The sequence below is a fragment of the Taudactylus pleione genome, unplaced genomic scaffold (assembly GCF_031769625.1).
Source record: "Taudactylus pleione unplaced genomic scaffold, aTauple2 ptg000522l, whole genome shotgun sequence".
Lineage (NCBI taxonomy): Eukaryota > Metazoa > Chordata > Amphibia > Anura > Myobatrachidae > Taudactylus > Taudactylus pleione.
Genome location: NW_028284924.1, coordinates 54,323 through 79,173, shown reverse-complemented (window position 1 = coordinate 79,173; position 24,851 = coordinate 54,323). Strand labels below are relative to the sequence as shown.

At 46.3% G+C, this 24,851-nt stretch overlaps 1 protein-coding gene across 1 annotated transcript in view; it reads left to right on the top strand.

Moving 5' to 3' along the window:
* The window catches only part of LOC148501260 (cullin-9-like), a gene marked incomplete at its 3' end in the record, with an annotated part of 86,636 nt that overhangs the window by 10,524 nt on the left and 51,261 nt on the right, over positions 1–24,851 (top strand). The window contains exons 5-11 of the mRNA XM_088450690.1: positions 2,617–2,752; positions 5,917–6,107; positions 6,360–6,729; positions 14,606–14,786; positions 15,113–15,320; positions 15,439–15,632; positions 16,145–16,368. Coding sequence (XP_088306816.1) covers positions 2,617–2,752; positions 5,917–6,107; positions 6,360–6,729; positions 14,606–14,786; positions 15,113–15,320; positions 15,439–15,632; positions 16,145–16,368 — 1,504 coding nt within the window. The remainder of the gene's footprint in view (positions 1–2,616; positions 2,753–5,916; positions 6,108–6,359; positions 6,730–14,605; positions 14,787–15,112; positions 15,321–15,438; positions 15,633–16,144; positions 16,369–24,851) is intronic.

The following is a 24,851-nucleotide window of genomic DNA, read 5'->3' as shown; positions in this document are numbered from 1 at the left end:
CGCTCTGCTCTGGTGCTTCTAGCACTCTCTGGTCTGTATCTCAACAGTTGTTTCAGAGAGCAACACCCCAGGCAGGAAAGAGGAACTGCACGGGTTGTGACAGGTGCTAGAATGAACACTACATAGAGGTACAAAACAACATTACATTCCACTACTGGCCAGATTGCACCTAGCAAGAAACGACCCTGCTTACTCAACAGCTCCCACCTGATCTGCCTCTCAAACACTGGTGGTCTTACTTTTCAATCTTGCCGCCTTGTGCTGACCAGCACCATGGGCTCCGCTGTCACAGTTTGGAGAGTATAGTTCATTTACCTAAAGCTGGGTAAACCTTAAACGATGTGTACCCAGCGATCTGATGGACGACGGGCCGACATATCGGGCAGCCAGTTCACATTAGATGATCCGGTGCCCGACCACCTGATATGTCGGCCTCTGCCACATCCTGCTGCAAGGGGTAGCCGGTCGCATTGTCCGATTGAGCTGCATGTAGGGCCGACCTGACAATGCGACTAACGATCAAAAGGGAAGGGAGCGTGCATGGCCCGACACAGAGCATATACAATAGACGAAATTGACAATATATTGGGCCAATCCGTTAGATTGGCCGAAATATCGTCAGCGTACCCACCTTAAATCAGCATTTCTAGTCCCTGATGGCACACAGCATTGCAGCGTTCCACCAGTCACTCCCTGCAGCAGCAATGACGACGAGATTCCCCCAGAAGCAGTCCCTCGTCAGTAGTGGGAGGCAACGCAACAATACCTTCTGAACCCATTCCTGGGATCCGCCAGCCCTGCAGGCTGTATTTAGTCTATATTAAATCTTCAAACTTGCAAAAGATAAACAGGAAAGCTGCCAAAGGCAGCTCTAAAACGTACCACACTCTTGTAATCACTTAAAAATGTAGTTGGGGAATATTGAATGGGGAGGAATTGCAGACTCCTAGATGGAGCAGCTTTACTCTAAGAGGATGTTGGAGAAAGTGTTTCGTCATTTGAGGACATGCTGAGGGCTTCCGATCTTAATGTGCTGTCAGGCATCTTGGGAGCGGAGAGTGCATAGAGGTATGAAGAGATTTACATATGTACTCGGCAGAATGACATGAAGGTTTGGATGGCAGCTGAAGTCACACTATGAGTTAGGGGCTGAACGCTAGAAAGAACCACTCCCCATTTGCTGGTAGCCAAAGAGCTCCCCAAGTACTTATTATAGATCAGTGTTTCTCAGCCTCAACCCTCAAGTTTTCCCCAGCAGGTAAAGTTTGGAGGATTTCTGTCTGTGGAAGCAGGTGGGATAATTACTCTTGGTTAAATTGGTTAACTCACCTGTGTATGATTAAAGACATCCATAAAACATGACCTGTTAGTGATACACGAGGACTAGAGTTGAGAACCCCTGTTTTAGATGAAATCGCATAACATGTGCTCAATTCTTTAGAGCAAAGATGGGGAACCTCAGGCCCGGGGGCCGTATAAGGTCCGCTGAGTCATTTGGCCTGGCCCTCGGAGCTTTTATCTGCTAGCCTTATCTGGCTAGCAGGGTGCCTAGAATGACACCCTGCAGCCAGAATCTTTGCAGCAGTGCCACCGGGGCGTCCTTAGGACTCTTCAGACGGTCACACCGCTGCCCTTACAGCTCCCTGGAGCATCCTCAGGATGCCCCGGCATTGCTGTAATCACCGTCGATTGTGGCCCTGCCCCGTATGACGTTACATGGAGGGAATATGGCCTGCACCGGGCCCATGAATAATGTTATATATATCAAAATGGCCCTCGGTAGAAAAAAGGTTCCCCACCCCTACTTTAGTACATGATCAAACAGGGCCAGTTCTTTAGACACAACAGGGCAAGCGTGTTTCTCAGGAATATACCTGTAAACCATCTAACCACTCTCCAGTGCCTGTCTGTGTTCCTAGCAGAGCCGACAACAGAAATCTTGGGGCCCGGTACAGTGATGTCTCTGGGGGCCACACCTTCTCGCCACCACCCAAGGCTTCAGGGGACTTGGGGCTGGACGGCCTCTATGGGGCTCGCCGGCTGGAACAGTGTCCGCCGTCCGTGGCATAGTTTTGTGCCCGTCCGGTCCTCGGGGCCCCTCTGGACCCGGTACGGGTGTCCCCTTAGTCCTCCCCTCTGTCGCTGGATTCCTAGGAACTGTATTGTCCCTGCACCTCACTGCAAAGAAGTCACCTCCCTCTTTACACCACCTGAAGAGTAGCCTTGGAGAGAAATCCCACCCCTTTCGCTGATGTGCGTTCATATCAGGAGCCTTAATAGTGCTTACTATGTGGCAACAGTACCTCCGCCACATTGCAAAAGGAAAGCGAATTTCATCTATACAAGTCAAGGTAACATTTTATATAGGCTCATCATGTCCACCTTCTTTCCGGTATGGGAGCTGGTAGGATAGAGGAACATGTATTTGTTCCATTCTTCGCAATACTTATGCTCCAGCACACCTGGACAAAGATGTCACACTGAATGTGGCCTTATCTGTACTTTTTTCTGTAGATCATTTATTAAATTTCAAAGCATGAACATAGATTGTGATTTTGATCCCTGACCTGCTACTAAGTCTAAGTATTCAACTATAACACAAATAATTACACACAGGTGCTCTGGAGGTCGACGGGCCGCACCTACTGGGTACACTGGCATATGGTGGAGATTATCGGCCATGGAGAGCAGACAGATGAGGACAATCAGGAGAAGGCATCCACCTTGGCTGAAAATACAAAGATGTCTCCAGGTGAGTGGTTGTGATGTGAATTATGATCTCCTATTGGTCTAATACATCAGTCTTCAGTTTTGGGGGCTTTTGTAAAAGGGTGTGAGCTTGTGCTGCTGCGGGACTACATGAGTTTTCCTGTATTTTTAAAGCGGCAATCATATTAAAGGCAAATCCAAGCTGGTTTTATTTTTTAAAATGATTGTCGCTTTAAAAATGCAGGAACACATCTGTATTCCCGAAGTGGCACAAGCTCGCACCCTATTACATAAGCCCCTTGGTTTTGGTTGTCTCAAGAAATAGGATGGATTTGTGGAGAAGTTTGAACACTTAAGGATTCTGTGCCAAATATTTCACATGAGATTTTCCAGCTGAGTTTTTTGTTCTAATTTTTATGTGTATTTAACTTGTCCGTTCAATTTCTTTATTAATTCAGTTAGTGTTCTGTTACTTGTCTGTTGATAGTTATTAATACTTTTGGTTCATCTTTTCTTTTTCTTACAAATGTGGGACACTGGAGATGTTGGGTTTAGTGGTGGCTACAGGAGTTTGGGCACGTTAAAAGCTTACCTTATTAAGGTAATAATTACCTTAAGGTAATCGGATAATTTATGCACGCCCCTGCAACGGCGTTCAAATGCCGAGCACCTCCCACAAACGGCACTTCCTGTCAATCACTCTTCGATGGGTCTGCGTAGTCACTGCGATCGCAGTGGCTTGTTCGTGCACTGCGATGCAGCGCATAACGCAACAATCGGCCGATTGCGTGCGCAATCGCAGTTGCGATCGGTAATGAATCAGGCCCTATGTCCATGGCCTCCTGGATATTTTTACTGTGCTGTCCACCCCCGTACATTGGCAAATATTCCAGGAAATTGGCTGCACACATCTTAGTGGCAGAGAAATCCCTTATTGCTCTAAACTTGAAAAAGACCTCTCCGCCACTTCTCTCTGTACTTAAGAGTCAGATCTGGCATATTGCGGCCATGGAGGGTACAACTTATTACCTTCATGACCAAGGACATGTTTTTACCCAAGTTTGGGCTCCCTGGTTGATTGCTGAAGGTAATCCTCCTCTTTCCACTAACCTCATGCATGGACCCCTGGACGGCAACTGATGTTTTCTCTTCAACTTTTTGTTTTACCCCCTACGCTGCTCTATTTTTAGATGCTTATTGTGTGTCAATCCTTATGGAAATGTGTTGTGTTCTCCCCACTTCCTTCTCATCACCCTACCCCCTGTTTACCCCTCTCCCTTCCATCAATTACTTGATTTTTCTCTGTTTTATTATAGTTTTTAAAATTTGGTCTTTATTGGGCTCTTTTTGCCCTTTTTTTTCTCTGTATTTGCCTCAATTTTGTCTGACCATTTAAAATAAAGATTAAAAAAAAAAAAAAAAAAAGAGGGTAGTCTAGGGGCAGGGGCTGGTATGACTTACTGCTGACAATAAGACATCACTAAGGGCTAGGATGGCTGAAGCGGCTATCCTCCAGGGATTGCCTCTCTTTGATATGGACACTAGGGAGTAAATTTACTGAAGTGAGCGTTTTTAGAAGTGGAGATGTTGCCCATAGCAACCAATCAGATTCTACTTAACATTTAACTAGCACCTTCTAGAACATAATAGCTAGAATCTGATTGGTTGCTCCACTTCTAAAAACTCTCACTTTAGTAAATATACCCCTAGAGGTATCTGTTTCTTCCCTCCACCTGCACCTCCACCCTGGCAGCCATTTTAGGAGCTTTAACACTCCCTTTCTCTACCCTGTATGTAATGAGGTAACAGGTCTGCGGACGGCTCTTTCAAGTCGTTAATTCTCTTAGATTTACTGTATGCTGTGGGCTGTCTTGCAGGTTCACTTGTTTTACAGATTGTTCCGCTATGGTTGGTTGTTGTTTTTCTGCTCTGTCCTATCAGAAAATAATCTACCCCAGTGGGTACTGCATCTGAGTTGCAGGAACAGGGCTGGGCAAGGTCCATGGCTGACTCCATCGCCCAATTTGTTCAACTAGTGACTATCTCAAAGGGGAGGGTTCCAGTTCAGTATCTAGTGGGCTATGCATGGATGGCCAGAAACCTTTCAGTTACAGGGTTACTGCTCAGGAGGCACTGTCTTAGGTTAGAGATTTTGCCTCTTCTGACCAAGGGTTAATTTATGCCTCCTTGCAAAATTTTGTGAATGTCTGAGCTACTACATATTAGTGTCAGCCATTACCACAGACTTGGGAGAAGTCAGAATTTGACCATTCATCCCAGTAGTGACTGATTTCCTCGCAATTTGAGTATGAGGTCTCTGGTCGGCAGGGCGGAGATGCTTTTGCTCTTCTCCGAATCTGGTTATCCAGGCGTGGGAGAGGCCTGATCGAAAGTTTCAGGTCCAACATGGAATTCGTCTAGTTATCCCTTTCACAGTGAAGAAACAGCATGGTGGGAGTCGAGATGGAGGTCTTGAAGATGGTCATCAACAGCATGTAGCAGAACAACTAATAGCGACAATTTAGTTTTAAAGGTAAAACCAGGTTGGTTTTGCCTTTACACTATTTGAAAATTTACTTTTTAAATCTAGTGACTGTTTCGGCTGAATCACACTGGCTCCCACCAATCGCAACCTTTTACATTTGGTCCCTGGTCCTCAGTCTACATGTCCATAAAATTCTCTAGAACAATTTTCTGTCCAAATATGCCAGTGTTGGTTGTACAGTTATGTCTGAGAGTATCCTCCCAAAGCTTTTGTATGTCCACAGTGTATTTAGTGTGCCTGTGGAAGAAATAAAAAATAAATTTTTTATTTACATTTTCTTGAAGTCCAGTAGAGGATATTGGACGCCCTCCCTTCAGACTGTAATTATTTTGTTCCACTGTCTTTCTTTTTCGGATTCTTGTTCCTGGTTTTTGGAGCCGTAAGTTATCCTCTCCCCTACCTCTTCTTGTGTACCACTGATTCTGTCCTTGCGGCTTTTAGAGAAATTCTGGGCTTGCCGGTGGGAAAGGGAGGAGCTCTAGTTTTTGAATGTCATTTAGTAAGTGCCCAGGCTCCTATCACTGCACTCTTTAACCCAGCGTATCCAGTGTCTCCCATCTGACATCTCCTACTTTTCAAAATAGATTTTCAACGTTTAAAAGCTTTCCAGCGTGTTATCGCCCCGTTCATTCACTAGTCACTAGATTGTGTTTCCTCTGCAGTGTCCCAAACTTTGCATTGTAAACCCTCAGGGGGTATATACACCCTCCCCTACCTCGGAAGTGGGACCTGTGAGGAGAGAGGGAATCTGAGGCAGGACGAGTGGTGGGAAATTCTGTTCTTTGTTCGGAAACTGGAACCTCAGGAGCAGCAAGAGGCACATGGGATTATAATGCAGAACCTGGAAGATCAGGTGAGGCATTCGCTGAACTATTACCTAAATTGACCTCGTGGGCACTATGATGGGGAACTTGCTGAAGAGGAAATTAACATTAAAAATTTCAGAAGGTGGATTTATGGCAAATGTCATTTTAGTTGGGTGGGTGTTGCCTAAAAACCATGATATGAGAAATAATCTAAGGGTCAAAATGGGTTAAGACTTTTTTTTTTTGTGGGGGATAACTGTGATAACTGTACTCCATGTTTATGTCTGCTCTTTATTCAGCTGTGTGACCTGGATGAGGATACCTTCATGCAGACATCCATATCTGTGGACGTGGCACAGAAGATTCTTCGCTTTCTGACTGAACATTGTCGTGGCTGTGTCCTCGGTGACCTACAGAGCTCTCGCGTCTATAGTAAATATGTTCTCCGTCCCGGGGTGGCTGAGAAGCAGACTTCAAGACTAGGCTGCTCTTCACAGGATAACCCTTCACAAGGCCTTCTTTCCAAAAAGACAAAGAGTGAGGAGTATCAGAAGACTGTGAAGAGTGGGACCCATGCTAGTGCAGAACCTTCAGACCTCCAGCTGCTAATCAGCTTACTGTCTCAGGAAGGGCTTCAGATCCCTGCTCCAGGAGATGATAAAAGCAAAGGTGAGGTTTTCATAAGGAAGAGATGCATAAAAGGGAAGGGATGACCAGGGCCAATAGTGAAATAAGTAGTGGTATCATTGTTTAGATTTGAGGTGGGCCAGTGGAGACCGTGTTTCTGAGGGACGTGCCTCAGGTCTCCAATCCAGCAGGTAAGATGACCATTATAGACTCAGAGGGGCCCATGTACAGATGTGTCCTCATACATCTAGCCTCCAAACTCCACACAGCACGACTTGCCTGGCGTGAGTGAGCCACCGAAAGGGGCTTTTTGGCTCAACTTCAGCAAAGATCAGTAAGGAAAACAGGATTTTGGTACTTAGCGATAAATCCCTTTCTCCGATTCCACAGGGGACACTGGAGTTCAAGACAGTGGGGTATAGACGGTGGTAGAGCAGAGCCTGGCACTTTAAATAATTCTGAAGTGTGACTGGCTCCTCCCCCTCTATGCCCATCAGCCCCAGTTTTAAGAACTGAGCCCGAGAGGAGACGGTAAGGAGAAGACCACAGAACGGAACAATACCGACTGAAGGAGAACAGAGGAACCCACTGCAGGGAACACATGCAGTCACACAACTAGATAAGGACCCAACAAAACGGCAGGAACGCAGCGCTGGGCGGGCGTCCAGTGTCCCCTGTGGAATCGGAGAAAGGGATTTATCGGTAAGTACCAAAATCCTGTTTTCTCCTTCATCCACTAGGGGACACTGGAGTTCAAGACTGGGGACGTCCCAAAGCCAACCTGCCGGGTGGGAAGCGCGGAGAACTTGCCGACCTTTCGGCCAACCGAAACAGAGACAGCCCAAGACTGGAGGCATGTCGTAGAGCCAGGAGACAAACAGAGCTCCTTGCTGAACAGTCACAGACATTCCACAACTTACAGCGTAAATTCAATGGAATACGGCTAGAGAGTAGCCGCAGATGAGAAACATCAGAACACCGTAAGCTCAGCCAAAAACAGACCAAGCAAGACCGCTGGGAGCAGAAAAACCCCAACTAAAATCCATAGAATGGCCGTAACATGAGAACAAAACTCGAGAAAACCGTACCAGCGACAACTACAGGAAGCTGCAACAGTCTCAGACAGCAGAATCCCAGCACTGCGGGACATCAATCATATAGATAAAAGTATAATGATACCAATATACAGAGACGGAGCTGAACCCGTCCACAGACTCCTAACCAAGCAAACAAGGAGGCAAGAGTCACGACCTAACAGTCGCCCTGAACCATTCTCGAGGTCCAACTACTAAAGGGTTGGTAACCAGTGTAAGGTTTAGACCATAGAAGTTGTCAACGAGTGGCGATCCCACTGGGCATGAGGCGGATACGAGAGGATTGAGACTACACTTCCTTCCAGTGGGTCAGACGGCAGTACCACCCCTCCTGTCAAATAGCAGACAACTTCCTACATGATGGTAGAGTGTAATCAGTACCAACTACTGGCCTGAACATAGTATGAAAACACCCAGGATACCCTTAGCAGAAAAAGAGCACGGATGCCACCTCCACCCAGGGAGAGTTACCAATATAGGGAAGTATCCCATCCGCAAGGCTAAAGCACTAGGACAACTATGAAGGTACCATTCAGGTACCTGTCAGTGTGCTGAATTTATCAACAGATACTGAACAGGAAACAAACCAGGCCCCCTGTATGGAACATAGAGACTGTCACACTTTATAGTAAAAATGTGCATTAGCCCATAGATGCGCTTCAGTCCATAAACCCAACAGATTCCAGTAGAATAGGGTCACAAATCTCAATGTTACAACTATGCACCTACATACCAGGAAAGCTCTAAAGTGTACAGCCAACTGATTTAAAAGAACTGAAGGCTGCTAGGACAGCAGCTAGGGTGCGTAAGATAGAATAACAGCTATGTCAGGATGCATGAAAAGGAAGCATCTTCCGAGGCATTAGTGGGGTAAGCCCGCTTACCTGTGAGCGACCAGAAACCCTCTGGACGCTATGTAGAATGTCACTGACCTTATTCATCTCACAGCAACCCACCACGACAGGTACAGAGAGTAGCCTCAGTGGGCAAAGATCAATGCTCTACAGCACGGACTTCAGTCTGGAGATGCTGCAGAAGAAAATACTGTAGAAACTAGCAAATTGTTAGTGGAGACAAGAAGGCCGTACAACAGGACGCTATACCTGAGCCTGTTCCATTAGGGATATGTATCCATATAGAGATTACACATACCCCAAAAACGGTCTGCTAGTGTATCCTTACATTAACACTTATAATGGTGAAGTGTGTATTACGCCCACAATCTGATACAACTCAGGCCAGACCCTGCCTATATCGGCGGGTGGCCCTAGGCCTCATGTAAATTAACTAATAAGCCATGAGGATGGAATAGATCCTGGATTCTCTATGTACTGATAGGAAATGTACCCAAGGGACCATCAGATACCCATTTTATTGAGATATGCGACAAGACAATAATATAAAGTACCAGAATCGATACTGGGAAAGGTACCTGTACATAGACATAGAATGCGTTAATTATCCCAAGTAAGAAGAGATATATATATGTAGTGATAACGCCAGACAGGGCCAAAAACAGATTTCTCCAATTATTAGGAAAATTCATACAAGGAACGGGAATATATCAGTATATATACACATACACACACATAAACATAGCTGCATGAAAAGGCAAACTCTTTGAAAGGAAGAGTTAGTACCGACATAGTAAGTCAGTTGTCAAACTCCTGCACCAGGAGATCAGCACGCTACATACATATACACACATATATATATCCCGCAATAGGAGATCAGCATGCTATATCTATATATACACACACTGCATTCCTAGTGTCTTACAAGTTGGTTACTAAGTGCGCCCTAGAGTGTAGTTGTAATTAATAGGTCCCCCGAAGTGGACGCCGTAGATATAGACTGATGGAAACAGGACTATAACCCGAGGCGGGTGTAAGTACATATACATGTGTGGACATACAGGAAGGCCCCAGGACATGTATAGAGTCCATACTAGAAGCGATGCCGTAGGAGCCTGTGACTATCCTATGTAAGCTGCAGAACATGACTCTAGTCTATAGAGCCACCATATAATATGTATAACAGACAGCTTCTGGTAAACCCTGGCAGCTTTCCAGACGTGGAATAATATGTACCTTAATGATTGTGGAAGTATAGGCATACCTACACATATCCATAATTATATACATATACACACACACCACCCAATCCCTAGGGAGAGATGGTGTTAAGCGGAGTTATAGAACAAACTACCGGATCAGGAGAGTCCAGCCTCTCGTCGCAGCATCCTCTTTAAATATGCTAGGTATCAGACATAAAACTGAGAAGAACATATCCTACCCCTGCTTTAATGGTAAGGATAAGAAGCAAAACATATATATATATATATATATATATATATATATATATATATATATATATATATATATATACACACATACACACATATATATATATATTACACACACAAATCCCCACATGCCTACGCGTACCTACATACAAGATTAGTAGGTGACGATATAATTTGAAAAATATAACATGGGCAATAGTTAGAGCCATGGAAGGAACTGAGCCCCAGGTCTTAACGCCGGGTTTAGTTTAAAATACAAGTATATACATACATGTGGCTTACCTCCACGCAGGGAGACTGCTCATGTGCCGTGCGTGGCTGTCATTCTGCTACGGCGTTGGGGCAGGAAATGTTAGCAACGTACTATCCCAGACTGATTGCCATCCTGGGACCCTTCCGTTACCGGTGTACTCGCCTTATCAGGTGTGCCCTTCTGGCTCCAGATGATGGAAATCAAAAGATGACCTCAGTGATGCGAGACAGCAATGCCAACCACCACAACGGCCATATGTTACTACTTCGTGTTGTGTGTGCTGCCGAAGGGAATAAATAAGATATAAATCCATATAGATGCACAGATGCATACCTTCTAAGGTAAGCACCGAAGGCTGTTGAGATTTAACATATGTGCAGCCACATATGTGCCCTTCTTATGCATGAGAAGAGTACGGCTCATTGTTAAGGCGAGCCAATGTGAGGCATAAGCCTGAGGATGGGACGCACCCTTTTTGTAACCTTGAGTTAAAGATATGCAATAACCGTAATTTCTGGCAGCAGCCAGAACAGTGGCCCGACTATGCATACTATACACATTTAGGCAGAGTGATCTCTGGCAGCTATAGATGGAAGAAACACACTGCATTATTCTGTTACACATCAAGCATATTTGCCCCAGATGTTCAATGTAATAAGCCTGCCGCACCTGGTATACCCAGGCGGTCTCCCATCCAAGTACTACCCAGGCCTGGCGCTGCTTAGCGTCCAAGATCAGACGAGATCGGGCGTGTGGCCGTAGGCGCTGATAGATATGTGGTGGGCAAAGTGGCGTGGACACAACCTCTATATTAGCCTGTGACATGTTCCTCCCTGTTTTTTTTTTTAAATATAATATTAAACCAGTACACTACCCAGTTCCGTAGGGGAACTACCGACGTGCAATATAACAGAGATGAGGCAGAGCCAGAATCTATATAAAGACTGCAGGTTAAATTACAAACTCCAGGTGCTGTAGGTTTAAGTAAAGAAAAAAACGGAAGAGGCCATATGCAAGCACAGGGAGAACATACAAACTCCAAACAGTTAGGGACGTACTGGGAATAAAACACACAACCCTGTTAAGGGTTGCACCCCCCACAGAACTCCAGAGTGAGGATGCAGGAGATGCTGGCAATAAGCCCCGGCTCCTTTTAAGGCAGGTGCATATGCTGTTTAAGAATACTCGCTGGAGGTAATGGCGGCATCTGTGCACGCCAGCATGGACTAGACTCCGCCCCTTATCAATAAGCTGGCGGGGTGCAAACAATGGCTGGTATAGCAGGCATAATGCGAGTGGGGGAGCGGGAACGTAATAGCCAGCGCCGGTGCATCTTCATACAAGCACCGGCGCCGCAACCAGCAGCCGAGAGCGCTGTGAATAACAGCCTTGCTCTCCGGCGGCTGTGTGCAGAAGCCAGCGCTTCTACAAGCACCAGCGCGGCAGGGAACAGCCGCGCTGAGCAGCTCCCTAAGCCCCGCCATGCGGCCAATTGTAGCCAGCGCCGGTGCAATCTCCGGCGCCGCAACCAGCAGCCGAGGGCGCTGTGAATAACAGCATCGCTCTCCGGCGGCTGTGCTCCTCCCCCTGCAGAAGCCCAGTGCTTCTTCAAGCACCAGCGCGGCAGGGAACAGCCGCGCTGCTGCGCAATGTAGACTCCCTTATGGGAGTAGCGGGTCGCGGCAGGCTCCCTCCCCGTGGGGATATAGCAGAGGGAGGATTCGGCTCTCGTGAGAGCAGCAAACAGAGCGCTGTCAGGCTCTATAAAGTAAGACAGCGCTCATCGTGCAGGGATCAGGCATGCTGCTAGGCAGCAACATTACAGACTGTCTGAACAGTCTCCCTGTACATGTATCCGCGCTCTATGCGCGGTACCTCCGCCCCTTGTAACAACGCTAGCGGCGTTATAACAGGATTCCAGGAGGGGTTATACTACAGTATATACCACCTGAGCCTGGGAGGGGGCAGAGGGGCCGCAGATTAAACTCCGTTCCCCATAAGGGGAACAGAGCTATACTTACCACTGCTGGCATCAGGGCTGCGGCTAGGCATTCGGAAGCACGGACACAGCCTCTATATTAAGCTGTGGCGTGTCCTCCCTGAGCTACTGCCAGGGTGCCTGGGACTCCGACACACACTCTTTTTAGTGGAGGCGGGTCTCCTGATGCCTCCATGTAGCAGGCTGACAGACGCAGTACTCTGTCAGCCTGTCCTCAATGCTTTGTGAAAGCTAGAATTAAAATAAAGTTGAAATAAAAGAAAAAATACTAAGTGTGGGCTGGAGCTCAGCCCTATGTGACCGGCTCTCTCGGGCACATTCTAAAAACTGGGGCTGATGGGGCATAGAGGGGGAGGAGCCAGTCACACTTCAGAATTATTTAAAGTGCCAGGCTCTGCTCTACCACCGTCTATACCCCACTGTCTTGAACTCCAGTGTCCCCTAGTGGATGAAGGAGAAACATCTGTATTAAAGTTATTCTCCACATTTTTTAAGTATTCCACAAATGTATTGATAGGGAACCACAGCAGTTTATCTTTACTGTCTGCTGCATTCCCTCTATTTTTCTATGCCACAGCAGTCCCACAGCTTAGCTTTTCGGAGCTTGGGTTCCGATAGGTAACGCCATCTGTTGGTGGTATTATCAATTGTAACCTATAGACTCATATATATATTTTTTTTCCCGTAGAGGGAGCCTTCAGATCTCGCTCCGGTAATGGCTGCTTGCACATGCGCAGTAGTTCTGTAAGGACTGGCTCCAACCTTGTCCCTGCAAAACTTTTTTTTTAATTTTTTTTTAATATATTGACACAATGAAAAACTGTGGTTCTGGACTAAAATGTGGTCATTGATAAATCTGTCCCAGAATCTGTTGGTGAAGGAGAAATATAACAAGACTGAGGTGAATATTAGGCCACTAACGATATTGAATTTGAACCTCTATACACTCCTGCCTATACCTTCTAATATCCTTCCTATAAACCTCTAAGGATGACGCTATTTTGCGTACGCAATCATACAGTAAATAAAGACTCCAGACCTTGAACCTGTGGTTCCAAAGCACAAAGTATTATTCAAGTAAAAGTACAGTCAGTTACGCGCTATGATCTAAGTACAATTTAGCGCAAAGAAATTATACAGACCCAAGTACAGTTATACATACGCATGCGCTTCTGGACCAGATACCGGCATCCGCAAGAAACCTCCGTCAATCAGCATTCAGCAAGAAGACTCCAGACTGAGGTCACTACACACACATTTATACCCTCACAGAAACAGACAACACAAAAGAGAAGCTTGTTGCTGATGCCATTGGTTCCCAAGGGGGATGCATCTGTTACAGAGCATTTAACAGGTTGATTCAAATAGACACAGTCCAGCCTCCGACAGCTGGATGCATACGTTTCCCGCCTCATGCAAATCCAAACAGTTGGTCATACAATGTACATTTCGGTGCTTTAAGTCTCTGCGGTCCATAAGTTGAGAATGCATGTTGCGATCTTCACACCAATGATACCGGAATGCTGTTGAAAGAGTGCGGATCAGTATAATACCAAACATGGCTTACTTATCACGTATAAAACCTTAGCTACCAAATAACCTTTATTTCACAGCAATTATAATAAATGAACAAACTTGCATCTTATACTTTTAAAGCTTATGGAACCTTTTATGTAAATATGTAATGTAGAAGTATGCAGGGTTTGATATAAAGACGCTAGTTAACTTGGGGCAGTGCGCATGAAGCTAATAAACAGCGTTTTCATACAGGATCTTATGCATTCGCTAATGTGCGACTAGTTAGCGCAATTGTGCGTATTTATGTGTGAATGGGGTATAGTGAAACATGCAATCGCATGATACTAATAGTAACATCGCCATATGTACCTAAGTGTGAGTTTAGCTAAAATGGCGCTGAGCGGTCATTCGCAAAATGGCGTCTTGCGATCTCATTTCCAAGATGGCGTCATTACGATCTAATTTTAAGCTGATCTTGTCTCAGCCAATTATCCAGCTTCGACACCACGCACTGAGTAATGCTAATATAGACGTAGTGTACTCTGTAATTTGCACTGTTGACAAGTCAGAACTCACGGGCCAATTTAAAAAGGGCAATAATGTGTGGGTGAGTAAGGGACAAGAATTAAATGTCTAAAGTAGTATTTTATTGCAGTAATGTTGAAAAGCACTAAGTGGTCAAGAGTGAAAATAGGTGAAGTGAATGCTTTGCTGTATTGGCTGATTTAATATTTGTGACAACCCTTTAGGTATTGGAGGCTCCTGGGGTACATCGACGGGCATTTCTCTGGAGACGTTACTGGAGATGTTGGATAACGTAAAGAAGAGCGTCTGCGGGCCTGAAGCGCTGGGCTTTATTGTACAGATCCTGCAGCAGCAGTCTGGAGAAGAGGGACACAGTATGAAAGTTGAAGGGCGCTCATCTAACAGGTACCTACAAGAGAACATTGGCCGTCTGTTGGGCCCAGCAGTATATGTTACTGACTTTACACGAACCTAAAACAATTAAGGGGCTTTATGTCTCTTGTTCATCTTGCTCATTAAACGTGTGTCAGAACTTGGGCAAAATTTTGAAGGAACAGTGAGAGCAGTTGAACATTAACAGGCGTCTTATGGCGGAAGTTCCTCTCTGAATACCGTTTGGTGTACTCTGAAACGCACACTGATAAGTAACAGCACAAATTGCCTTATCTGTTCCTTTCCCTTCAGGGGCTTATATTGTTTCTTTTTTTTGTCTGAAATTTCTTCACAACCAGAGAGAAGATCGTTAAGATGTTGGTTGAAATCTTGACAAATCAAATGAAGGAGATGCTTCTCGTCGTCACGTGTTTGCAGCTGACCTATGTTGTGATGTCCAAGTACGACTGGCGGGTTCTGTTTGCTACAGAGGGAGGCGTTCGAGCAGTGCTGGGCTGCATGCAAGAGCATCAGTCCTCGGCTGCCGTCCAGCATATAGGCCTGGCGGTGAGTGAGGTCATCATTACTCATCTTGGTTTATAGATTTCCCTGATTGCCCTGTGATAGGTGACCCCTCTTTGATGCCTCTTCCATCTAGTTTTATGATGTCTTCATTCCCTTGCAGGTCCTGAAGGTACTCACAGGTGTGGGGAGCTGTGATCTGCGAGGAGGAAGTACCCGGCGCTACACCTTGAATCCCGCGGACGCTCAGGTCATTAAAGAAATCTTCTCCAGCATCGGATCTGCTGCCAGCGGTAGCTCCACCAGTCTCCTCCGGGCGATCCCATGTGCCATCGGCAAGATGTTGTGTACACCAGGGTAAGGGGTCAATAATAAGATACAATAGATAGGATTCTGAGCCCTCCCTTCCAGCTTGTGTGGCCGTGGAAGTTCTCATTACATTGCTTTTATCTATCTGCTATACTGTTGTATACACCACCTGCTTCTTTCTTTTATCCAGAAACTCAGTGTATCCACCCTTTTCATTTCCTGGTATACTTCAGTGCCCATTTTCACTTTTCTGGAGTATTGCAATGACACTGATTTTAAATTATGACGTGGCAGCCAAGGCTATGTCCATTTCTTGAAATACTGTTGTATCTCACCCAACTGTAATCTATGATTTTTGCCTACTCTGGCATATTGAAGGCTCTCATACCTCCAGTAATAGGGCTAGTACCGAGTCCAGATTGGCTGTAGCTCTCACCAGTGTCCTCTGCAGCTCTTTAAATGAACCTTGCATTTAGGACTCTGGGGAGGGGTCTTGTCTGCATCGCAGGTATTTCACCTCTGTACACAATGTGCTCACCTTTCACCTTTTTGCATCGCAGGTGTTTCACCTCCGTACACAATGGACTCCTGGTTGTCCGCATGTTGACTGAAAACCACAAGGGTTTGTCTGAGCAGCTGTCCAGTTGTGAGTTGCCCTCAGTCCTCCAAAGCATTCCCGAGGACTCCAGCAATTCCATGTACGGGAGGCTTGATATCTTCATGCAGAAACAGCTGTGCGATCTTTTAAAGAGCAACCAGGAGAAAGGCAGCTCAGACGCCAAAGGTGAGAATCTTTTTCTTCTCCGGGGGTCATGAGATGAAGGAAGAGGCTCCATTCTGTGTTTCGGCACAGTGAGTCTCATCTGAGGCGTTTGCTGTTTGACTTATGGCTGGGAAATCAGTACATATTCTGCTGGATTTGTGTAGAGATAGCACATATGTGGGGTGCAGGCATTCTGCAGCTGGTATAGTGTTGAAATAATAAATATTCAATAAATAACTGGGTATAAATAGTGAAATCCCTGTTTACGTTTTTCAAGGGACCAGGTAAAAATGGGCTAAAAAACTGGCAAAAGTGTGAAATGAGGATAAATTCTACGAACTCTTAAAACTGCTTCAAGCTAGGTCATGAAAATCGACACAGGGCAATTTACAATGACCACAGTTGTTTATTACGATTCGTTATTGTTGCCATCACTGAGCATACATATTACATATTTTATACTATGTACAATATTTTGTACCTTTTTACTTTGAGCTTTAATCACAGTACTGAAGTCAGGCAGAAATACGGAAAATAACCCTCTGTACATAATACCTTGTCTGGTGTGAAATGGAAATATTTTGGGGGCATGACCGCTAAGCGCTAAACTAAACAATGTATACCCAGCGCGATATCGTTTGCGGCGGGGTTCCGGCATCGGCAAGTGCATACACACTTGCTGATGCCAGCAGTGACGGAATGACATTGAGGGCCATGTTGCATTCAGAAGAACGTCCCCCGCTTACGATATAGCCATGCAGGTCCGACTGGCAATGTTGCTGACAACGCGTGGGAGCGCGCATCAGCGACATAACGTGTACACACAGGCCAATGTGCCCCGATACTGGCCGATGTGCCCCGATATGATGTCCGATCCGGTGGATCGGATAACATATCGTCTAGTGTGTACCTGACATAAGAGCTCATCCTACAAGGTCGGTGGCAACCACTTGGGCAGCAGGTTGGTTATCACCGTTTATTAAATGACGACATCTGCTGATTCTGAGCTTGGAATTGAAATCCTTCAAGAAGTTTTTTAATAAAACATGTTTGTTCTCTACTCTTCTGTACTAGTGGTGTCCATATGGCTGCATTGCCAGGTTGCAATCTGTGCCGGCTGGCGAGGAGGCTGGTACACAGGGCTTGGGAGCTTCAGTATCAATGAGGATTTTTACAGCATGCAACTTGAGCCCTCTGCAAAATCCAAAGAGCACCTTCATAGGGGTGCATTCTTGGAAACTCTTATATAGTTTAGCTGATTAGTAATACTCTCTACCCATCTGGAGGCTGGTCTCATACTGTGTGCTGATTTGCGCTAGGTACTTTAAGTAGCTGCCTTCAGTGGGAGATCCTTGCCAGTTATAGTGGTTTCTTGCTAATGTTCCTGTGCTGATCGTGTCTGCTGTTGCGCCTCTTATCCTGACTTAATTGTGACTCCATCCCCGCTATTGAGATCACACCTTGTACTGACCCTCTGTTTGTGACTCTGCTACTATATACTGTCTGGACTGACCTTTTTCTTGTATATCATGACTTCTGATGCTTAGAACATCTATTGCCAATACTCACTAATTGCATTCTTCACATCTCTTTGGATCACCCAGTAGTATGGCCCAAGCAGTAGAGAAGACTAATCTGTGTATAGCAGACCCCAATCAAAGACTCAGTTAACCACAATTGTATTTGTTAATAATTTTATGCTTGGTGAATAAGTGGACTGAATTATTCAGGAAGCCATTGAACGTCAATCCCGTCATTTTCCGCAGGGTAGGAGAATAGGTGGTTTTCTTCTCGCCAGCACTGCAGAGAGACGTTACGCTACCGGACAGGGAAGAAGTATTGTTTGCAGCTAGGTGGCGCCTCTTTTAAGTAGCTTTTCCTTTTTTTCTCGGCTAAGGAAGATAAGCTAGGGCCCAAGGCTCCGCATTTACTCTTTTTTTTTTCTTTAGACCAGCCTCCCTGAAGTCCTGTTTGTGGCAGAAACTAAAACTATGCGTAGACATCGATGCTCACCACTCAAGGTCAATGTGTTTGCAACTTCCATTGAATTCCACTGACTGAATTCCACTCTATCCCCAGATTGAACACTTCTCTTTTCTCCTTCATCCACCAGGGGATACTGGAGCTCAAGACACTGAGTATAGACGGTGGTTGAGTAGAGCTTGGCACTTTAATCTAAAAGTGTGACTGTCTCCTCCCCCTCAGCCCCAGTATTAGAAATGTGCCCGAGAGAGCCGGTGCACATTGGGGCTGTCTCCAGCTCTTTTGTAATATTTAGATTTCATTTTATTCTTTCTCATATATAACAGAAGGAAATGGGAAAATCCTCCGCCTGTGGATTCCTCAGTCTCTCAAAGAAGACAATGCTTCCAGTGCCAGGAGCTACGGCAGGAAGGAAGGTTCTGAGCAGAAATTGGAAACTACTCTCAAGTCCATCTATACTGCTGCTGGTGCCCTACTCAGACCGGCTTTGGTTGGCTCCTGGGTTAACAAGGTAGTAGAAACATGGTCTGAACAATTTGCGGAGGGACTGAGGTCTCTCTTCCCGAACATATCCAGTAATCCGCTTTTTTTGTATCTGGGTGCGGCCTCTAGGGATATTGGTCATGTAGGCTCCAGAATCTTTGCAGCTTGCCACGCTCTGTGGCTCCGTACTTGGCAGGCGGACGCCGAGTCTAAGCACGCTGTCGAAGGTCTTACGTTTACAGGTGATATACTGTTTGGTCCGGAGTTGGACAAATGGATTTCTCTGGCCATGGGTGGCAAGAGTACCTTTTGCCTTCCACAGCAGCGACTCCGCGTCATTCTTTTTAAAGGTTGTTCCTTTCGGGCCCGCGCTAGGTTTCAAGGCAGACCAAGAGGTGCTTCCTCACCAGTTAGAGGACGCCAGGCTTCTAACTCCGGTCGTCCAGACCCCAAGACTCAAGCCAGTGGCAGTATGGGCTCCCGTCCCACTTGGGGGATCTCAAGGTGGGTGGTCTGCCTTCTGAGGTTCACGAAAATTTTGTTCCACATTTGTTCCGACTCTTGGGTTCGGAATTTTGTGTCCCAGGGTTACACAACTGAATTTGCCTTTCGTTCTTTTACCATTGGCCTTCTAGTCAATCCCCTGAAGCAGCTAGTTCTGCGACAGGCAATCAATGGGCTTCTGGACTCCGCATTTCTGATCCTGTTCCCCAAAGGACTCGGGGATTCTCCTTCAATCTGTTTGTGGTTCCAAAGCCTGATGGGTCAGGCCCATCTTGAATCTCACATCCTTGAATCTCTACCTATCCTTTCACAGATTAAGATGAAATTCCTTCATCCGGTCTTTGCGGGGTTGGTACATGATATCCCTGGACATCAAGGATGCATATTTACACATCCCCATCTGGAAACCACACCAAGCATTCCTACGGTTTGCTATCAAGGAGTCTCATTACTAGTTTCAGGCCTTGCCGTTTGGCTTCTCGTCGGCCTCCAGGGTCTTCACCAAGGTGATGGCCGTAATGATTGCTCCTCTTTGCTCTCAGGGAGTGAACATTGTCCCTTATCTGGATGACCTGCTCATCAAGGTCTCGTCGGCAGAGGGTCTGCTGGACCAGGTGGCGCTGACTCATCAGATCCTCATACAGCACGGCTGGATTGTCAACTTCCAGAAGTCACAGCTGGTACCGTCTCAGAGGCTTCAGTTCCCCGGGATGATTCTGGACACACTACGAGTATTCCTTCCTTTGGACAAGCGCTAGCCATTTAGGAATTGGTTCTCTTGGGTCTCAAGCCGAAACGGGTCTTGGTACATTTTTACATCGGCTTCTAGGGAAGATGGTAGCATCCTTCGAAGCCCTCCAGTTCAGCAGATTTCATACCAGGCTGTTTCAGTTGGATCTTCGGTCCCAATGGTGAGGCCCGCATTTCTCTGATATGGTTGCTCCAGATGGATCACTTTGTGACGGGTCGTTGTTTTGGCATCTGGAATTGGATCCTGCTAACTAAGGCGCCAGTCTTCACATATGGGGAGCAGTGATCCTGGACAACCAATTCCAGGGGAGTTGGTCTCGTCAGGAGTCCCTCTTGCCGATCAACGTTCTTGAACTCTGAGCGATTTACAATGAGCTGCTAGCAGCAGCTGCCCTTCTGCTGGGATTGCCAGTTCAAGTGCAATCCGACATCAACTGGCAAGGGGTGACGCACAGTTGCATGGCTAAGCGTGAGGCCAGCTGCATACTACAGTGGGCGGAAAGACACGTCGAGGCTAACTCCGCTATCTTCATCTTAGGGGTGCACAACTGGGTAGCGAATTACCTCAGTCGTCAGGATCTTCATCCCGGGGAATGGGCTCTGCGTCCTGAAGTCTCCCTACAGTTGGTCCGCTGTTGGGGCAGACCGCAGATAGATCTCATGGCCTCCAGAAACAATTGACAACTGCCTCTTTACTGCTCCAGAACAAGGGATCCCGAGACTGTCAGAGCAGATGCACTGTCAATTCCTTGGTCGTATGGCCTAGTGTACCTGTTCCCGCCATTTCCACTATGTCCACGGGTTCTCAAGAGCATCAAGCGCAAATCCATAACAGTAATCCTAGTGGCACCGGACTGGCCTCGTTGTGCTTGATACCCTGATCTCCTGTTCCTTCTAGCAGATGATCATTGGATTGGATTTTCTTCAGCAGGGTCCGTTCGTGTACCCCGGCTTACATCGGCTTCGTTTGAGGGCGTGGCTGTTCAGAGCTTGGAAGACTGTTACGTCTGCTCATTACCATGGAAGTCCTATGTGTCCTGGTGTGAAGGGCGTGGTTTCTCCAACTCCTCCTTCCACTTGCCTTGTCTTCTTCTTTTCTTTCAATGGGGTCTAGATGCTGGACTTCGTTTGGGCTCGCTGAAGGTGCAGGTCTAATCTTCAGGGGGTGCTTCTAGTCCAGACTCTTTGTGCTGCCTACTTCACCCTGGGAATTCAACCTCGTCCTTTCTTTTCTTTGGTCCATGGTTTTCGAACCCTTGGACGAGGTGGATTTGAAGTTTCTCACCTGGAAACTGGTTCTTTTGTTGGCCTTTGCTTCGGCTAGGTGCGTGTCTGAGCTGGGGGCTCTATCTTGTCGCTCTCCCTATCTTGTTTTTCATGACGACAGGGCGGAACTTTTAGAGTGCCACTCTACTCAACCACCGTCTATACCCCAGAGTCTTGAGCTCCATTGTTCCCTGTGGAATGGATTTACCGGTATTTGCCAAAATCCTGTTTTTGTAAGTCTTGTCTACCCCTGTGCAACTGGAAGCATTACAGAACAGTTTACAGACTTTGTTGGAGGAAGAAATAATTTCTCCTGTTCCACTGACGTAGAAAGACACTGTCTTCTATACTTCCCAACCTAGGGTAGTTACTACTTTCCATATCAATCAGAAAATTATACTTTCTTCTCTTTCTCTCTAAAGCTGTGTACACACTACACAATGTAAGGTCTGATATACTGCATCGTTCTGCTGTGGATTGGAATGATATATTGTATACATTGTATAGTGTGTACGTCTGATCCGTCGTTCATCACATTGTCCCATCTGCTGTTCTGCACATCAGATGAGATGATGCAATGAATGCCGTGGTGCTGTTACGTGCAGCATGCAAATGACACATTGCACAATCCGGTGTATGACGGAACAATGTGTATGGCACTCACAATGTATCGTTACATCGCATCGCTCTGTCGCCGGGTCCACGCTATTGCATGGTGTGTACCCAGCTTAACGGGAATAGGTATGTAATGCTGGCTGTCGGGGTGCCTCCTGTCAAAATACAGACAGCGGCATCCCGAAGGTTGGTATCCCGACACGGGTAGTGTACTTACCCTCCCCCTTCTTAACCCCGCTACGCTACCTAAACCTAACCCTTCCCCCCCCCCCCCCCCCTCGGGATTAATATAGGCGTCGGTATTCCCCATGTCGGGCTTCCCCTGTTGAGATTGAGACCAGCGATATCGCGTCCGCCGGTCTCATAACTACATCCTAGCTTAAAGATAAAGAAGAGAGGTTGCATACCCTGGATCTTATAAGGCCAATTTCGATTCATCTCTCCAGAACAAAAGATTTTAGGAAGAAATATCAAAGTATTTAAGTTTTCAAACTATATAATCCATCCAAACAAACTCCAGATAGGATCCTGGATATCAATGAGCAGCCTTACAAGGGAACGAACATGAGTGCCAAAAGCAATGTGTGCAACCGCTAAGTCACACAGGGTCCAGGCTTCAGCATACATACAGTACATGCAATAGCAGGATGATCATCACTTCATACCTTTACCAGACATTTTAAGGATGTAGCCTCATTTGCTGATGCTCGGTTTGAAAGAAAAGTCCCTTATGCGGTTATTCAATAAAGTGTCTTTTGTTGCAATTTCTATCACTTTTACTGATTGTTATACTTATCCCACCCTCTTTTTATATACTGCTTGGGTATGTAGTAGTATACTTATGGCTGCCATGGGGTTGAAAAGGAAATGATAGAAATATTACCACTAATTTAATTTCCTTGAAATACTCCATTGCAAACCATTCTTGCCGTTCATGTTGTATGTTTACTGTCAGACTGCTTGGGACATTTATCAAAGACACCAGATTTTAGTTAGTGTTTTACAGTAGGTGCCTGAATCCCCGTTTTGGGATCAGGATTTTTGAGGAGATGACATTATGAATGCGCCAACAGCCTGTGGCTGACCCCATGGCCGCAGACTGCTCTCGACCCCGGCAGAGGGTCACCAGGCACCAGCGGATGCTCTGGGACCCTGCTTTTCATCCAGACTAAAACACACTCTGACCATCTAATAGTTTCTCTGCACTCGGGATTTGCGGTCTTTAAGTACGGCCATCACACCTAACATGGATAGCACTTGGCAGCGCCGCTCTGACTGCCAACAGTTAGTGTATCTGAGCCTGTCTCTTAGACTTAGGTTCCACCTGGGAATGATTATGGAGTGCGCATTTTAATGCTGGCACCTGATTCCCCTTTTGCCTTTGGGCACCGTTTTTACAATGTCAGCGCTTCCCAGAGCATGAGGCTGTCACTACCTATGTTCCCAGCCTGTGAAGACAGACGTCACTATGGCTTGGGAATAGACAGACACCGGAGTGCTAGTTTACTGTAGCCTGGGATTAGCCTGTCCCTCCTGTTTTATTTAACTATAGAGTACTGCCTAATCTCATTAACAAATTTGATAAAGCTAAGGCTCATGTCTTTATTTTTTATGGGCATTAGTCCCCCTTTTACAGTTGATACATCCTGTACTTGGGACAGCAGCTCCTAGAGATCGTATGTATTTCTGGTAAAGTGATTAGCGTTAGTGTTTTTTTCTATGTCTTCTGGTAAAAAAATAAATAAATAAAAATAAATCGGTCTGTCTGAAAAGGGAGAGAGACATCCCAAACCCGCACAGATTGTGCATTATGCTTGCTCAATATGCTCTTCCAAGCTGCTTCGAGGTAGCAGGATTCTCTTTGTGCACCTTGTGAGACTTTCTTGTGAGGATTCTCTGTCTGAGGAGGTGTTGCCTGCCTGGGTGAAGGTTATGGCCCAGTCATCGCGGATCTGGCCAACGAGGCACGTGGCTTCTCCGAACTTGTCCATGGGTTGTCCATTATAAATCTGGGATTGAGCTGTGGTCACAATGGATGCCAGTATCTTGGGCTGGGGTGTGGTGACCCTGGGGTTTCAGTTTCAGGGAGTTTGGTCCAAGGACTAGAATTTCAGATGTTCTGGATGCCCTGTCGCAGGTTTAGTGGTACAAGACTCTCCATGTCCAGCCGGACAATTCCACAGCTGTGGCATATATCAAATGGCAGTGCGTGACCAGGTGTCAACAGGCAATGTCGGAGACCGCTTGGATCAAGCGGTGGGCGGAGAAGTTTGTTCTAGCCAATTCTGACATCTTCATTGTGGGGTGGTCAATTGGGAAGCCGACTTTTTCAGCCGGTACAAGGCCCACCCAGGAGAGTGAGCATTATACCAGTACATGTTCACCCTGATTATGGAGTGCTGGGGTCTTCGAGAAATGTGTTGCATGTACTGCCGACGTACGTTCCGCCTGTTTTGCCTTGGGACCTCCTTTTGGTTTTGGAGGCACTTCAGGCTCCTTTTGAGTCAGTTGCTCTGATTCTGCAGGGGCTTACTTGGATGTGGTTTTTCTGTTGGCCATTACCTCTGCTCAGCGGGTCTCTGCATGGCACTGTTGTCGGCTAGTTCTCCTCTCCTGATTTTCCACTCTAATCGTACCTTGCTCTGTCTTTCCAACCTAAACTGGTTTCCCGTTTTCATCTGAATCAGGAGATTGCTTTACCAGCTTTTCTACTGATTCTGATAGCCCTGCCTGCTTCTTGGATGTTGTCCGAGGGTTGCAAGTTTATGTGAACTGCGAAATTCCAGGACAAACTCTTGGCCCTCTATGATGCTCACAGTCAGGACTGGACTGTTTCCAAGTAATCCATTGCTCGCTGGATGACTTCTACTATTAAGCAGGTTTATGTTGCTTTGGGTAAGTTG